Genomic DNA, 17,953 nt, shown 5'->3' on the forward strand with positions numbered 1-17,953 from the left:
GCCTGATCCACCCAACAGCTGTCTGAGATGCCCTGGCTCTTTGGGACCTGGGTGGAATGTGTGGGTGTCTCAATCCAGTTCCTAGGCAACAGGTGTCTGTACTGTAAAAGCGCCTCTAAACTTTCCCCCCTTGATGATCTTCTGACTGAATGAGCCATGGAGAACAAACTGCCCGTGGATGTTCCTGGCGGGTCTGGCTTGATGTGTATGGGTGGAGGCAGAGTGTGCTTGTACTGCTGCTGACCATGCCCTATCGTACCTGATCTATACAGAGTAGATCTCTGTCTATGGGGCTGTCAATTGAGCATCTTTCACTCTTAGGAAAAAATAAAAGCAAGCCCTAGAGGGATTGTCTCCTGTGTGTGTTTGTGCATTGGTGTCTGTACGTACTACGTGATTTCCCCACAGACCTCCTTAGAGATTCTGCTGAGGCTGTAGTGTCTTGTGCATGTTAACCTTTCATAGGGAAATGCTTAATCATTAATGGCTCAACATCAGTTCAGAAGTGTATGTGCCTGTCATTTTTAGGTGGTGGACCTGCTGGTTTAAAGTGGAGCTTAGCATCCCCAGAGAATGGGCGGGGAAGGAAGTACATCTCCTGTGGGAAAGCGATGGGGAAGGGATGGTGTGGAGGGATGCGCAGCCGGTTCAGGTAAGAGGAAGTGCGTGTGCCAATGCTAGATCTTTATGAAGTATGTCATAGGCAGTGCTGCAATCAATGCTGTTTCCATGACATGTCCTCTGTCTCAGCCCCTTATAATGGGGCTGTAGGAATTCCCTGCCATTTGTTACATGGTTTGAATCAGACTGGATTTTAATTTCCTCTAATTATATAGCACTTCCCTGTTTTGTGAGGTTTTTAATCCAATATTCCTGACCATTGGTCTGTGGCATGGAATACCCATGGGATTGGTATTAATGCTGGGGTTGCAGCAGCTCTCCAGGAGAAGCCGACCCTTTCCACGATGTTTTTCGTGTGTGTTTGATGGGGCATGGAGACATGTCCTAGGGAGTCTGAGCAAAATCTTCATTCAGCAGGGTGCTGCAAATTGCCTATGGAACTAGTACAAAGACCAACAGTGAGCACAGTCTCAGTACGCACAACTCCAGGGTAATCTGCCATGTGTCAGAAGGGGCCCCTCTGCTGATATGTATCAACAAGTCATGGGTTAGTGATTCTGTACTGATGCAGAATGGCAGCTGTTCCCATTGAACCTGTGTTAACATCTCTGATGTGAGTGTTGTCATGGAGCTATTTTAATGTCCCTCCTCCCTGTCGTGACACACAGGGTTTGACTAAAGAAGGGGAGAAGACCAGCTATATCCTGACAGATGGCCTCAAGGAGGCGGAGCCTCACAGGTGAGCATTGATGCTTGCTGAAATTCAGGGAAACCCCCACCCTGCACTGGTTGGAGGGCCTACGAGGTACTCTTGGCACAGCCACACCACACAGGGAAAGTGCCCAGGGCTCTCTGCTCAGAGCTGTGAAGACCAGTGATGCAGCATTGTCACCTATTGGCTGCTCAGCTCATGAGGTAACATCAGGCTGGATACAATGATAAGGTTTATTGATTGCTGTGCTTCAGGGTGCGAGTTACTCACTAGCTAGGATCAGGAAGAAATTTGTCCCATGTGGGACAGTGTTGCACATTTAGGTAGGTGTAGTATGTCTGTCTCTGAAGCACTGGTCACCATAAGAGACAGGATACCAGACTAGACGGGCCACTGGCCTGGCCTGGTCCGACCATTCCTGTGCTTTTGGCAGATCTTGTTTCCTAGTCTCTACGCAGAGAACACAGTGAGTTGCTCATTGATCTCTGGTGACTTCTGTTTCCATTTTTCTCATTTCTACAGTCTGACTGTCTACGTGGAAGTTGCCTGCAATGGTCTCTTTGGGGCTGGAAAAGGCAGCCTGATTGCACCTCCTGACCCTGACAAGAAGTTCACCCTGAACAAGGCGGAGCTTGTGGTCTTCAACAGGGATGTCCATGAGCTGCTGGTAGATTTTGAGATACTAGTGGACATGGCCAAGGTAAATACTTTAGTCCGCTGTCTCTTTTATTCTCCAGCTCCTCTACCTCCCTCCTCTTCCTTTTTTCATGACTTTCCCTTGGTTTGGCCTCTTTCCCCCAGCTCTACCAAAAAGACCTGAAGGAGTAAGCATTTGCCATTGTAGCTTGTGTACAACTGGAAGTGTCTCCTTTGTCTGTCTCATCATGCCAGCTAACAACTGCAGCCTCTGAGTTCCAAAAAAGCGAAATTCGTACACTAGGGGAAGGAAACACCACCTTTGCGTCTGTATTGCCTCAGGCTACACGTGTCATTGGTAGAGAGGTGGGAAGTTGGTAGGACACAGCTAATGGGCTGTCCACATGTGCAGCAGTTCAGCGTGCTATCCGTCACCTTGTATAGACTCTCAACCTGTCCAATATAAGAGTTGCTGAGCTAAGCGTCTCTCTCTTCTCACTCTTGCCTTCACTCAGCTCCTCGGGGAGGAAAACCAGCGGAGCTTCCAGACACTGTACGTGGCCAATCAGATGGTTAACCTGCTTGATGTCACGGACTCCTGTACCTTCCCTGCAGTGCGTCACCTCGCCTCTTCCATCTTCAGCCAGAAGAATGGCGAGAGCCAGCACACCATCCATGCTATGGGCCACTGCCACATCGATTCTGGTAAGAATGGGTCCAGGGGATGCGTGCTTACTGAAAGGCCTGTGGTTGGTTAGGGCTGGCCAGTGATGTTGGGTGCTGCCAGAGGGGAGCAGTTCTCAGGCGAGCAGGCACTGAGTGTTCTGTAGAAGTGATGCTCTAGCCTCTAGGGGAAGGGACAGGGAAATCTCAGTTATCAGCTACAAAATGTATGTAGCCGTGTCAGCCTGGCTGGAGATGGTAACTTACCACAGGGCTGGAAGGCATCCTTTACAAAGGGGCATGTCAAAGCCTTCCATGCCCATTCCTTACTTCCTTTGCCTGGCCCCTAGATTTCAAATTCCCAGTGGGGTTTTCCCTAGTCATGCTATTGTGGGAAAAGGAAGTGAGGTATCCAGGACAGGCAGCAGCCCCGTGAGCTGAGGACTCTTCAGGACTTACAGCCATGCTTCAATCCATTGACATTTTAATAGTGTGATTTTCCCATGTCTTCACACCCCGCAGTGGTTGATTCTTGTAAAGGCAGCACAGCTTGGATCCCGGATGAGTAGGGCCATATCAAATTCACAGTCCATTTTTATGAATTTCACAGTCATAGCATTTTAAAAATCTTGAATGTCACGATTTCAGATATTTAAATCTTAAATTTCACAGAGTTGTAACAAAGCATGAATATGTATGGAAAAACGGCAAAATACAAACATGTAAAGCCCTTAAGTCAGTGTTTCTCAAACTGAGGGTCCCAACCCAAAAGAGGGTTGCAAAGCTATTGTAGGGGTGGTCACGGTATTGCCACCCTTACTTCTGGCTGCCTTCAGAGCTGGGTAGCTGGAGCAGCGCAGCCTTCAGAGCTGGATTCCGGGCCAGCAGCCGCTGCTCTCTAGCCACCCAGCTCTGAAGGCAGTGCCACCAGCAGCAGTAGCGTAGAAGTAAGGGTGGCAAAACCATACTATGCCATCCTTATTTCTGTGTTGCCGCTGGCAGCGGCACTGCATTCAGACCTTGGTGTCTGGCAAGCAGCTGCCGCTCTCCGGCCGCCCAGCTCTGAAGGCAGCATAGAAGTTAGGGTAGCAATACTGCAACCCCTATACAACAGATTTGAGACCCTCTTTTGGGTTGGGACCCCCCATTTGAGAAATGCTATGTACTTGTATATACTTTTGCCCTATAGTATAAAAGAATATAGTACAGGGTAAAAGTACACAAAAGATCAGAGTTTACGGGGGAGACCAGATTTCATGGTCTGTGACACGTTTTTCATAGCTGTGATAAGGCTCAGTTGTGTCTTTCCAGCCAGGAGAAGGCAGCACAGAATGGGCATTGGCAGGTGGCAGGCTGTGTGTGTATATAAAATAATGGCCATTTAAAATGGAAAGGCCATGTGGCCACAGTGAGCTCAGCCTGCTTCTGTCCCTGCAGCCTGGCTGTGGCCATACGAGGAGTCTATCCGCAAGTGTGCTCGCAGCTGGGTGACCGTCATACGCCTGATGGAGAAGAACCCGGAGTTCACGTTTGTCTGCTCGCAGGTGAGTTGTCATCTTCCGCTCCCAGGTGGGCAGCAAAACTCTTGGAGCAAAGATAGACGGAAGGTTAGTGTCACGGAGTAAGGGGGGACTCAGGGCCCTGCACCCCCGGCTTCCTGCGATTCACCATGACTCTCAGCCAGCCAGTAAAGCAGAAGGTTTATTTAGACGACGGGAATACAGTCCGAGACAGGTCGTGCAGGCACAGACAACAGGATACCCCTCAGTTAGGTCCATCTTGGGGTCCTCGGGCATCCCAGCCCCCCTCCAGAGGTCAGAGCCCTCCCTGCCTCCAGCCACCTCACCAGCCAGCTTCGGAGTCTGCCTTCAGCGACCCCTCCCACAGCCTTTGTTCAGTTTCCCGGGCAAAGGTGTCACCTCGCCCCAGCCCCCTCCTGGGTTCTCAGGTTACAGGCTCAGGTATTTCCCTTCAGTCATTCTCCCATCCCCCAATGGAGACCATCCTAGCCACACTCCCCTGTCAGCACTTACAGATCACAGTAAGAACAGTCCCAGTTCGCCACATCTCCCCCCTTCGAGACCGAACTGAGCGGGGTCACTTTAGCCAGTGACCCGGGGAAGTTCGAACCTACCCCCGTTCCCATGGATGCCCCAGCATCCCTCCCATTCCTGGGTGAGAATTACACCAGGCCCCTCCAGTTTCACTCCCCCCCTTAGGTCGGGGGTGCTCGAGGGCATTTGCAGTTCGCATGGGGGAAGGGTTATGCGGCCTGTGCCCTTTTCCCACCCCAATACCCCTGGGGTTCCAACTGGGCTGCGGTCTTCTCCCAGCGCTCCAGTCTGGAGGTCTGTGCTTCGGGCTCTCTTGGTTCAGAGCCCCCCTTTTAACCTTGGCCACCCTCTGGAAAGGCTCCTCTATGCTGGGCAAGGGTCCTAAAGCCGTTTTCCCCTTGTCCCGGGCCTTCCTTCCCCTCTGACAGGGGTCACAGGATCGGCAGTACTGCCGGACAGTAACAAAGACCCCAGGCCAGTAAAAGCTCCGTAGCAGCCTCTGCTGGGTACGCCAGGTTCCCTGGTGCCCTGAGAGGGGGGTGTCATGGGCCCGGTACAGCAGCTGGCGGCGATACTTCTGGGGTACCACCAGCTGCCTCCTGAACCCCCCTGACTCCATTTTCCCTGGGGGAGCCCATTCTCGGTACAGGAACCCCTTCTCCCACAGGAACCTTTTCCGGCCACCTCTCCCCATGGCCTGTACCGCACCGAGGTCGGCCAGGTCCCTTATCTTCCGCAAGGAGGGATCTTTCTGCACCTCGGCCTGGAACTCAGCAGCTGGGACAGGGATGGCCACCTGCTCTCTCTTGCCGGCTGGGTCTGAGGCCGCAGCCTCCCTGAGCCGTGTCCCTGGGCGTTCCCTCCCCACCAGGTTAGGGTCCTGCGCCTCGGGCAAGGCACCCTCCCCAAGGCCAGGGCGCAGTGCCCCTCGCCGGCTCTGACTGCGGGTCACAACCAGTGCACTTGGTGGGTTGCTTGACCAGTCCTCCAGGTCCCCCCCCATCAACACCTCAGTGGGCAAATACGGGTGCACCCCCACATCCTTGGGGCCCTCCTTGGCCCCCCACTTCAGGTGTACCCTCGCCACGGGCACTTTGACTGGTGTCCCGCCCACCCCCGTCAGGGTCAGGTAGGTGTTGGGCACCACCTGATCTGGGGGCACCACCTCGGGCCGGGCCAGCGTCACCTCTGCGCCCGTATCCCAGTATCCATCGACCTTCCTCCCATCCACCTCCAGGGGAACGAGGTACTCTTTCCGGAGGGACCGCCCCGCGCCCACCGTATAAACCAAAAACCCTGAGTCTGGAGCATCCCGCCCCGCAGAGGAGCAGGCCTGGAGCTCTCCTCCCTCCTTAGCAGGTGGTACTCTGCCAGCCCCCCTTCCCTGGGAGTGCTGCCTCTCGCCCGGCTGGGTCTCTACCCAGTCAACCCTCTGTGGGTTTGGTCTGCTCAGTCTGTCCCTGAGCCTGGGGCACTGGGCCCGTATGTGACCTCTTTGGTCACAGTGATAGCAGACCATGTCCCAGGGGTCCCCTCGAGTGGGTTGGATGGACCTGACGCTGGATCTTCCCCTTTGGTGGGGTTTCTCCGCATTTTCCCGCTGGGATGGCCCATGGTGACTCTCGCTCTGCGTTGAGGTGGGACTGTTCCTTTGGGACTCCTCCCTGCCAGCCCCTGACCGGCTCTTTACAAACTCATCGGCCAGCCCGCCTGCATGTCGCGGGTTCTCTGGCTTTTTGTCCACCAACCACAGCCTCAGGTTGGATGGGCACCGCTCATACAGTTGCTCCAGTACCAGCAGTTTAACCAGGTCCTCCTTTGTCCGGGCCCCAGCAGCCCACTTGCTGGCGTATCCTTCCATGCGGACGGCTAGTTGCAGATATGAGATCTCCGGGGTTTTATCCTGACTCCGGAACCTTTCCCGGTACATCTCAGAAGTCAGCCCAAACTCACGTAGCAGGGCCTTTTTGAATAGTTCATAGTCCCCTTTTTCCGCCTCTTCTAGTTGGCGGCACAAGGCCAAGGCTTTGGGGTCCAGTAAGGGGGTGAGAGCCCGGAGTTTGTCTGCAGGATCAACCTGGTGCAGCTCGCAGGCCGTCTCAAAGGCATCCAGGAAGTCATCCATGTCCTCCCCCTCCTTACGTGGGGCCATGATGCACTTATCAAAGCTTCGTGCAGTCCTGGGTCCCCCCTCACTCACCGCAGCCGGGGTCTCGCGGCCCTTCAGCCTCGCCAGTTCCAGTTCATGATGCCTCTGTCTCTCTTCATGCTGCCTGTGTCTCTCATTCTCCTCCCGTTCATGCTGCCTCAGTTTCTCTTCATGCTGTCTCTGTCGCTCTTCATGCTGTCTCTGGTGTTCACGATCCTCCAGCTCTCTCAGTTTTAGCTCTTTCTCCCATTCCAGCCCATTCCGCTCCACAGATGCTGCGCGTGGCCGGGAGGATCCCCTGCTGGCCGGCGAGCGTGGCCGGGAGGATCCCCTGCTGGCCGGGGGGGTCACAGCACCCTCGGTATTTGCTGGGCTCCTCCCCACCCTTCCCCTAGGCATAGGAAGGAGGGGTCTTGGGAAGCCCTCAGCAGCCGGCTGACCACTCCCAGCTGGGACAGACACTGGGGCCTGCGCTGCATCTGCCAGGCTGCTTCCCTCCGAGACAGGGATCGGTTCATTCGCGCGATCTCCCTTCTCCAGCTGGGCAATGAGCTGTTCTTTGGTGAGCTTCCCAATGCGCACCCCCCTCTGCTTGCACAGCTCCACCAGGTCGCTCTTAAGCCGCTTGGCATACATCTTCCTGCTGGCCACTCACAGGCCTGTGTGCTCACCGCTCCCCACAGTTTCCAGGGAGACCCCTAGTGTGCCAGCCCTTCTCGAGGTCACCACCTCTCTGCCAGGGTCGAGCTGCAGACTCCTCCGCCCCTGGGACCACTCGCTGCGATCCCCCGGGGGACCCTGCTACTGCAAAAGTCCTTCTCGCTGGTCACACACTCCCAGGGGTGATAACCGTCTCTCTCTGACTCCTCAGCACGCCTGGTCCCCGTCAATCCCCCTTCGTTTTACTTCTCCCCAGTCACTTACTGCAGGAAGCGCCGTCCACGGGGTGCAGTAGATCCCACCGCTGCCACCAGTTGTCACGGAGTAAGGGGGGACTCAGGGCCCTGCACCCCCGGCTTCCTGCGATTCACCATGACTCTCAGCCAGCCAGTAAAGCAGAAGGTTTATTTAGACGACGGGAATACAGTCCGAGACAGGTCGTGCAGGCACAGACAGCAGGATACCCCTCAGTTAGGTCCATCTTGGGGTCCTCGGGCATCCCAGCCCCCCTCCAGAGGTCAGAGCCCTCCCTGCCTCCAGCCACCTCACCAGCCAGCTTCCCCGAGTCTGCCTTCAGCGACCCCTCCCACAGCCTTTGTTCAGTTTCCCGGGCAAAGGTGTCACCTCGCCCCAGCCCCCTCCTGGGTTCTCAGGTTACAGGCTCAGGTATTTCCCTTCAGTCATTCTCCCATCCCCCAATGGAGACCATCCTAGCCACACTCCCCTGTCAGCACTTACAGATCACAGTAAGAACAGTCCCAGTTCGTCACAGTTAGTGCATATTCGAAGGAGCATGGTAAGTGGCTGGGAGGGGGGCTGCTATGCAAGGGACTTCTCTATCCCTGGTCTCCAAGTTGCTTCTACCATGCTCCCAACCCCAGATGCCAGGTGCAGATTTCAGCCCAAGCCTCCTGCCTGGCAGCAGAGAGCTGTCCTGCCAGGTCTGGGACCAGTCCTATTTGCACTGAGCTCCAATGCCTGCTAAAAATTCAGGTTTGCAGCTGCTGTGAGCCAGAAGCTTTAGACAAATTGGATTATCTCTAGAATAGTCTCCGGGTGCTTTATGGCTCTGTCTTCTTTGCAGGCCCAGCAGTTTGAGTGGGTGAGGAACTGGTATCCTGGGCTGTACGCTCAGATTCAGGACTATGCCAAAGAGGGACGGTTCATACCTGTTGGTGGCACCTGGGTAGAAATGGTAAGATCACAGTAGCCCTTCTGCATCGCCCCCTGAGTCTTCTCTCTAACAGATCAGTTACTGAGTCTCAGATGCCTTCTCTTCACATATTCTTTTGCTCAGACCCTCAAGGGAAATCATGGGAGGGGTTTTGGAACCCAGACCCTAGCCTGGGGAGCCCTCCCCTCTGGAAACGTAACCCTAACCCTACCATTTGGAACACTAATGGTACCCGAAGACCACTACCCTTTAGAACCCTTATCCTAGCTCAGGGACCCCTACCCTTGGGACATTAATCCTAGGCGTTGGGGCCTAGCACAGTGACCCCTACCCTTTGGAAACCTAAATATATCCTGGAGAGCCCTATACTCTGAAACCCTAACCTTCGCCAGGGGAGTCCTATGCATTGGAAACCTAAATATAGTGTGGGGAGCCCTCTCTGTTGGAACCCTAATGCTACCTTGGGGATCCCTACCCTGTGGAACCCCAACCCTAGCTTGGGGAGTCATACCATCTTGAATCCTAATGCTTGCTTGGGCAGCCCTGTTACCCCGGGTTTTCAGAACCCACAGCACTGCAGTGGCAACTTAACTGTTTCTCTCCAGGCAGTGTCAGGAATAAATCAATGGGGACATAGCTCTTCCATCTGATAAATGATTGGCACGAACAAGAGTGCTTTTACCTAAAACTACTTTTTTATTAGGTCTGAAGCGCACACACATATAAATGCTTCAGCAGTAGGACTAGAGCATTCCAAACATTTATATTTACCCAAAGTCTGAAATGGTTTTGAGTGATCACCAGCCAGCCTTCTGGGGGCCTTTCTGTCCAGCTGATGGGGAGTTTAGGTGTCGGCTCCTTGCCTGAAGAAAAGCTTCCTCTGACTGCTCCAAAGCATGCTTTCTAACTATTAGATTTTCTCCAGACAAAGCGCATAACTCATAATAGCCTCTAATAGGCTAACAATTTCCCTAGCAACAGCCAATAACAATTCATTATTCTCCATATAAGCAAAACAGCTTCAGCAAAAAAAACTGACACAGACAACCAGAATCAGGGTCAGTTTTCCATGTTTCCCTCTCCCACACACCTTCTCATGAATCTGTCCTTTCACTTTATCTGTCCCAGCCAGTGAAACTGCAGCTTGCAGGTTTTTTTGTTCTGTCTGCCTAAGCAAGGCCAGATTATTCCTATCTGGTGTCCTCGCTTACAGTTTATGGGGGCCTAAGTGCACAACTTGGCTGCGAGTTATATCACATCCAGTTCTCTCACAGCAGCCCTACCCTGGGAACCCTAACCCTTGCTTGGGGAGTCCTCTCCCTGGGAACCCTAACCCTTGCTTGGGGAGTCTTGTCCATTGAAACTCTAACCCTAGCCTAGGGAACCTTATCCTCAGGAACCCTAACCCAGGGAACCCTACCTGCTAGAACCCTAACTCGGTGAGCCTTACCTGTTGGAACCCTAACTGGGGACGCCTACCCTCTAGAACTCAAAATTGAGGAGCCCTACCCATTGGAACCTTAACCTAAGCTTGTAGAGTCCTACCTTCTGGAACCCTAACCCTAGCTTGGGCTGGCCCTACTTGATGGAATCCTAATCTGAGTTTGGGGAGCCCTACCTCTGGAACCCTAACCCTGGCAGCCCTACCCTCTGAAACACTAACCCTAGTTTGGGGAGCTCTAACCTCTGGAAACCTAACACTAGTCGGGGCATCCTATTCATTGGAAATCTAACCCTAGCTTGGGGAGCCTTGCCCTCTGGAACCCAACCCTAGCTGAAGGAGTCTTATCCATGTGAACCCTAGCCTTGGGAGCCTGACCCTCTGGAACCATAACACTAGCTTGGGGAGTCCTACCAACTGGAATTCTAGTCCTATTCCAGGGAGTCCTACCCTCTGTACCCCTAACTGTAGATTAGGCAGCCTTATACCCTGGAACCATAACCCAGTAGCACCCTCAGCTGTATTGTCAACAAGCTCTTCCCTCTCCCCAGACTCTGTTGCCCTCCCCCACCCCTCTGGAGGGTGTGTCAAGTCCATACATGACTGCAGTGTCTCAGCTGGGAGCTGTATGGATTGGGCCTGCCATGGGTGCATGCTACTGGGGTGGCCACTCTCCTTTCTCTGCTGGCAAGTGGGGCAGGAGATCTGCACAGAATTCCTCAGAGTTGCCATTGTCTTCCAGGACGGGAATCTTCCCAGTGGTGAATCAATGGTGCGTCAGTTCCTGCAGGGACAGCGGTTTTTCCAGCAGCAGTTTGGGAAGCTTTGCTCGGAGGTACGTGTTCCTCCTCGGTGGATCCCCTCTACATGTTCCTTCTCTGGGGGTGGCGGAGGTGATCCATGTGGTCCCTTTTAGAGCTGATATTCCCAGTGTCTCTGCTTCATTCTTGGTGGGACACGCTCACTTAGGAGTGATCTATCTAAGGTATGTATGTGGCCCATCACCATCATATTTGAGTTCTTTCGATCTTTTTTGTATCTAACCTCATGCACCCCTGTGGGGAAGGGCAGTGCTGCTATTCTCACTGTACAGATGAGCAAACTGAGGCACAGACAGGCCCAGTGACTCGTCCAAGGTCACACAGGAAGTCTATGGCAGAGCAGGGACTTTATTCCAGGTCTCCCAAGTCCTAAACTAGTGCCTGAACCGCTGGACCATCCACAAGAAATTCCAGCCGGAGGCTGCTAGAGCCTTGGATATATTAGTGCAGCGTACCTCTTCCTACTCCCCAGTACATAGGCCGTGGCCAGTTCATATAGCACCCACTACCTAGCAATATTTCCTCCAGGCTGAGGGGCCCTGTGGAGAGCACTAGGGCCGCAGTGATACGTGGCTGACTATATGGGGTATCCAGAATTTGGGCCTGTTCCCGTCTCTGCCCTAGAGATGTGTGGGGAGATAGGTGCACCCGGCTACATTGTCTGAGAGACACCTGAGCAGGTGACGGGGTTGTGTTTCTCTCTCTCTCTCGCACGTTCTCTTCTCTGCTCCCAGTTCTGGTTGCCAGACACCTTTGGATACTCGGCCCAGCTGCCCCAGTTGATGCGTGGCTGTGGGATACAATGGTTCCTCACTCAGAAACTCAGCTGGAGCCTGGTGAACACCTTCCCGGTGAGCTGGCCTTTCCTGCTGTGGGGGGCGTGCATGTGTGTATGGGAGTCTGCCCAGTGGGCTTGCATGTGACCAATCTTCGTACTAGCTGAACTATTCCTTTGGCTCTCTGGGCATAGGCCCTCATTCAAAGAGCTCACCAGAGCTTTACGTGAGGCTGACTAGATCAGGTAGTTCATAGCCCACGACAAGAGAAGATTTGGCTACTGATCACATCATGGTAAGGTGCTGAAGTATGAAGCCAACAGCTTTGAAAAGTTAATGGTGGGCAACCAGAAGTTTATTTTCAGTAGCTCCCTGGACTAATGCGCCCCACTCTGGCTGTCCCTGCGGTGTCCCCCTGTGAGGCTGTAATAGACTCCCCCTTGGTGACATTTTGCTCTCTTCCAGCACAGCACCTTTTTCTGGGAAGGCATCGATGGCTCCCAAGTTCTGACCCATTTCCCGCCTGGCAATTCCTATGCCCTAAAAGGTCGAGTGGAGGAAGTGAGCGATATGACATTGTAGGCAGATGGGTATGCCTCTGTCTTTCTGTCCCAGTGTACCCAGCTTGCAAGGGAATGTCACCGCCATCTGGGCTGTAAACAAAGGCTGTTGGAGGGGAGCGCCACATAACGAGGAGGTGGGGAAAGGTGATAGGACAAGCAGGTGGGGTGTTTGGAGTAAAGCCCAGATTTGTCTGTCCATGCAATGTGTCAGAGCCTTGAGTTTTTTATAATGAGATGCATTTTAAAGATAAATCCACGGGGGAGTGGGGAGTTGATGAGTCACTGCAGGAGGGCTCTCAACTTCTCCAGATTCTCCTGTCTCCCTGGGCCCTGGTGGATGTGTCCCGGGAGGCAGAGCTGAAAAGAGAATGAACATGGTGAGAAGAGGAAACAAGCTAGTGCCTGATCTTTACGCCTGCCGGGCTCTCCTTGGCTTGACTATGAGGGGGCCTGACACTACGTGTCATGTGTATACGTAATCTTCTCTAGATGCTGAAAACCATGAACAACAACAGAGACAAAGGCCGTGTGAACCACAGCACCACTCTCTTTGGGTTTGGAGATGGAGGAGGTGGCCCAACCCAGAAGATGCTGGACAGGCTGAAGAGAATGAGTGATACAGATGGGCTACCCAGGTCTGGGGAGGCTCTACCTTCTCTCCTCGTGTGTCCTTCAGAGCTCTGTGCCGACTGCCGACTCTTGAGAGCTTTTTGCTAACCCCTTTGGTCCTACCATTCTGGAGAGTGGGGCTGGAGGGAGCTGATGATTCACAGCTGGGGCTGTTGCTTTCCCACTTGCAATCCATCGACTTTTGCTAGGGAAGGAACCACAGGGCTCCTCGTTCCCTCTGCAGTGGGCAGCAGCTGCTGAGCCTGTATTGTCACTATCTGCCTTTCTCCCCCATAGGGTTCAGATGTCCACACCTGACCGGTTTTTCTCTATGCTGGAGAAGGAGAAGACCCAGCTGTTCACCTGGATAGGAGAACTGTTCCTGGAGCTACACAATGGCACTTATACCACCCAGGCCCAGGTTACCATGCCCGGGATGGGAGGGGAGATAAGGCAGTGGGTGGAAACTATCTAGATCAGGTTAACTCTGACCAGTAGGGGAGACTTCCACTCTGAATCCATCTCCTTGGTGTGCCGTCATTGGTGCAATTTAGTGCCATAGTAGGACCTGACAAAGACCTTGTGATTCTCTAAAGCTGCGAGCCCATGTCATTTTCAGTTAGTCCAATAGAAGTTATCAGGACAGAGCCCTACGTGATACAATGATTGGTGCTCTGACTGCACCAGGAAAATTTACAGAAAACTCTCATCGGCTTGAGCCCTAGTGTAGACAAGACTCTTGCAGATGGTCCGTTTTGAATGCCATTTCTGCTAGCCTTGTTCCAGCGTAGACACACCCTGTTTCTAGTCGGTCCGCTTTCTAGGTCTCATGCACTGGCACAGCATTGGTGGGTTGGGGTTTGTAGCACTGCTTTTGGTTAATTCAGGTTTTCTTCTTTACAGGCCTTAAGTCTCAGCTTTAAACTATTTGACAGGGTCTCTTTGAACTGCATTTGAAAACAAGAGGGATGCTCTTGTTTGAGCCAGAGATGAGCTAAAGCTGCTCATTGGATCTCGGGTTGATTGCTGAGCCACTGGGGGTTTTCCCCGTAGTAGGAAGGGGCATTCAGCCCTCAGTTGAGTGTCTCTCTCTGCCTAACCTCTGTAAACATGGTACAGAGAGGCTGCCATCCAAACCCCCTTGTTTCCAAAACTGACACGGCAGCATTGCGTGCTGCTATCAATTAACAGAGCATTGTGGGAAGTACCATCTTTCGGAACAGCTAGCTAATTTCTGAGCGACTGTAATCTCTGCTGTTACAGTGGGAGGGGCTCTGGAGAAGGTACCCTCAGGGAAAAGAGAATCTCATTGCTATTTGTGAATACATAATAGAATCATAGGGTTGGAAGGGACCTCAGGAGGTCATCTAGTCCAACCCCCTGCTCAAAGCAGGACCGATCCCCAGATAGATTTTTACCCCAGTTCCCTAACTGGCCCTCTCAAGGATTGAACTCAGAACCCTGGGTTTAGCAGGCCAATGCTCAAACCACTGAGCTATCCCTCCCCCCCAGTAATAGATACTGTCTACATCCCAATGCCTGATATAATGTTTTGCTACAGATGGCAAAAATCTCCTCTGATATAGCTCTTCCTAAAAACCTGTTTTCTCCTACTTTGGGATCAGATAAAGAAAGGGAATCGGGAGTGCGAGCGGATACTCCATGATGCTGAAGTACTGAGTAGTTTTGCTCTGACCCAGAAAAATACTTTCCAGTATCCTTCCATCAAACTGCAGCATCTCTGGAGGTAAAGTAGTTCGTCCGAGTGCCACCATTGATTGGATAAAGCTGCAGTGATAATCGGAGCCCTCCGCTGATACAGAAATTTGGATCTGCATCTGTGATAATTAACTTGTATCTGACCTGCAATCCGCACTCCCCCTTTTATATGCATCTGTATCCGCACCCTACCTCACTGGTAGAGCTTTGCGCACATACAAAAATTTGGATCAGCATCCAATCCGCGATCTGCAAAGATGGTAAACAATACAACCGCCTCCGCGGATGCAGATATCTGCGGATATAAGTGGATAACCGCAGATTTGCAGGGCTCTAGCGTTAAGCACATTCAGGTATATAAAAAACAAGCGGACACAGTGTTTTCATTAGATGAGATAGTAACAAACAATATATTAAGTAGCAAACCAAAAAATAGCCTCATTCATTTATAGCTTAGACCAAACCCCAGACAGTCTCTCAACAGACTGATTTAGAAGAATTCATTTTATGGACAAGTATGTCATAGTTGCCTGTATATCACAGGCTATTAGAAATACCCCTCTGGTCCTCAGGAGGCTGAACTATTGTGTGCCACAGGCAGAGACCAGGCGACACTGAGATGCCACCAATGCCCAAGGTTGCTGCCAAGGCAGGGAATTGAAGGAACAAGTATATTTGTTTCTGTGAATTCCCAAACCTGTGCTCAGGGAATCCTCCCAGAAAAAGGCTAGGAATACCTGGCTCGGGTGACTGCTAAGAGAGTTCAGGGTCTGCGAGCTGGCTGCACTCTCTCTTGTCTCCAATAGCAGCAGAGCAGGGTCCAGCAGAACTCACATTTTTGATGGCTGGAGTGAAAATGGTGACCTGAAGCCAGAAGGCCACAGTTACCATGTGCATGTGAGAACTGCCTGGCTATTGCAGTCCCCATCAGCCGGCAGCAAGATACAAAGGGCTTTGTCCTCTAGAATGAGGATGGCATAGTTCATTCATAGTGATACTAATCCATAGCTCTCTTCTGGTTCTTGCCTCGGTCCCCCGTGCTCAGGCTGCTGCTCCTGAATCAGTTCCATGACGTGTTGCCGGGCAGTTGTATCCAGCTAGTTGTGGAGGATGCCATGAGATACTACACAGGTGAGGAGTGATTTGTGCTAAGAGGCTTTTCCTGCCAAGTGGGTTGGGTTCATTGTAACACCCTCTGTCAGGTGGGCTTTGAAAGGTGGTGTTCCTGCTTTCTGATCTGACTCCTTGCCTGGTTTGGTGAATGTTTGGTTGTGGTTTGGTTTTGTTACAAGCCCTACAGGCATCGGGGACTCCACATTAATAGGTGGTGCTCTTGGTGTTGGTAATAACTAATGGGACCCAATCTGTTTTCCTGCCCTGCGCGTCCTGCTTCCACTGAGGCTGGTAGGAGGAAGGATGCCCATAGTGCCCTGGGCCGTGGCCCCACTGCACTCAGCCAGTCTGCATTATGCCATTTATCGATACCCAGAGAAAACAAGCCCCAACTGTATCTGGTTATACAGTCAGAGTCTGGCAAGCAGAGGATCTCCCCCCCCCCCCCCCCTGCAGGTGGAAACTCTGTGGCCCCAGGAGTCCTGTGACACTGGAAGAGACCGTGCATGTGAAGGGTTGGTTTGAGCAGTGGGGATGGGGAGGATTGTTGGGAGGTTGCTAGGAATGGCTGCAGAGATGCATCAATTCCAAGGCTAGACGGAACCATTGTGATCATCTCACTGACTCGTAGACTTTAAGACCAGAAGGGACCATCATGATCATCTAGTCTGACCTGCACATTTCAGGCCACAGAACCTCACCTACCCCCTCCTGTAGTAGGCCTCTAACCTCTGGCTGAGTTACTGAAGTCCTCAAATCATGATTTAAAGACTTCAGGTTACAGAGAATCCACCATTTACACTAGTTCAGCAAGTGATCTATGCCCCATGCTGCAGAGAAGGCAACCCCCCCCCCCCTCCCAGGGTCTCTGCCAATCTTACCTGGAGGGAAAATTCCTTCCTGACCCCAAATGTGGAGATCAGTTAGACCCTGAGCAAGTGGGCGAGACCCATCAGCCAGACACTTGGGAAAGAATTCGCTGACCTCCCGTATGACACAGGCCAGAGAACTTCCCCAGAATAATTCCCAGAACAGATATTTTAGAAAAAAAAATCCAGCTTTGATTTAAAAATTGCCAATGATGGAGAATCCACCACGACCCTTGTAGGTTGTTCCAATGGGTAATTACCCTCACTGTTAAAAAATGTATGTTCTATGGCCAGTCTGAATTTGCATGGAAGACGGAGGAATGTTAGAATGGTGCAAGGAGGGAATCCAGAGTTTAACTGGAAAAAATGCAGCCGAGAGTTAAACACACCAGATGAATGGAAGGGAGTTGGGGGAATTAGGGTTAAGAGTAAAGAGAACTTGCTTAGTAAGATTAGGCATGATGGGGCAAATGGACAAGCAATTCTGAGGCCAGTGTGTACTACATCCTTTCTCTCACTCCGTTGTCTTTTTTGTATGTCTCTAAAGGGCCTAGCCAACTTTGGGGTGCTCTATAATTAATAATAGTCTGCTCTGAACTGAAATGCCTTTTCTTTGCCCAGAAATCCGTAGCATGTGTGGTCTCCTCATTAAAGATGCTGTTCGGTCCTTGTTTGGAGAACTTTTGCCGACTGGTCCCGAGACAGCAGAAAGCCTCCTTGTTCTGAACACTTTGCCCTGGGAACGGACTGAAGTCGTCTCCAGGACTGGAGCAAAGACCTTAGGTGCCATTGTCCTGCCTATCTAAAGACTTGCAGATCATCCCCCACAAAGCACAGATGCACCCTAAATCTTCTGGTGGGGGGGGGACAGGAGCAGAGCAGGGGAGGTGGACCAGGAAAAATAGACCAACAAAGTGATGGCTGTCTAATTCCAGTCACATGGAGGATACAGAGCCATTGCCTCTCGCACAGTTGAGACAGACATTGGCTTATCCATTATCTCTAGATCAGGGTTATCCATGATCTCTAGAAATAGGCTCCATCTCCCTCAGCATCACATGGAAAATTATTTTCACGTGGGAAGCTCCTGGACATCAGAGCAGGGGGGAGGTATTTCCTAGCGAAGAGGGGGCCCAATGACACGCAGTGAGAGAGAAGACATCTCCTAAAGGGAAAAGCGTTTGAGTGAACCGCTCTGCCTCTCTTCCTTTCAGCCCTGGTGAAGGTGCCTAGCATGGGCTGCTCTGCCGTGGAGGAGTCGTTAACACCCCCTCATCCCGTGACGGTGACAAAACAGGTGAGCCGCCCTGTTGGGTTCTTCGCTTGCACATCAGAAAGCTCCATGGGCCAAGCTCCCAAGCTGGATTTGCAAC

At 52.2% G+C, this 17,953-nt stretch overlaps 1 protein-coding gene across 1 annotated transcript in view; it reads left to right on the forward strand.

Annotated features, from left to right (window-relative positions):
• Window positions 1–17,953, forward strand: part of MAN2C1 (mannosidase alpha class 2C member 1) — a 32,398-nt gene that overhangs the window by 8,274 nt on the left and 6,171 nt on the right. Inside the window, 15 exon segments of the mRNA XM_065411952.1 lie at window positions 529–652; window positions 1,290–1,360; window positions 1,856–2,033; window positions 2,485–2,674; window positions 4,070–4,176; window positions 8,580–8,690; window positions 10,853–10,945; window positions 11,666–11,782; window positions 12,173–12,268; window positions 12,760–12,905; window positions 13,177–13,300; window positions 14,505–14,626; window positions 15,644–15,729; window positions 17,202–17,363; window positions 17,795–17,877. Of these exon segments, the coding sequence (XP_065268024.1) occupies window positions 529–652; window positions 1,290–1,360; window positions 1,856–2,033; window positions 2,485–2,674; window positions 4,070–4,176; window positions 8,580–8,690; window positions 10,853–10,945; window positions 11,666–11,782; window positions 12,173–12,268; window positions 12,760–12,905; window positions 13,177–13,300; window positions 14,505–14,626; window positions 15,644–15,729; window positions 17,202–17,363; window positions 17,795–17,877 (1,810 nt within the window).

The sequence above is a fragment of the Emys orbicularis genome, chromosome 10, assembly GCF_028017835.1.
Source record: "Emys orbicularis isolate rEmyOrb1 chromosome 10, rEmyOrb1.hap1, whole genome shotgun sequence".
NCBI classification, from domain to species: Eukaryota; Metazoa; Chordata; order Testudines; family Emydidae; genus Emys; species Emys orbicularis.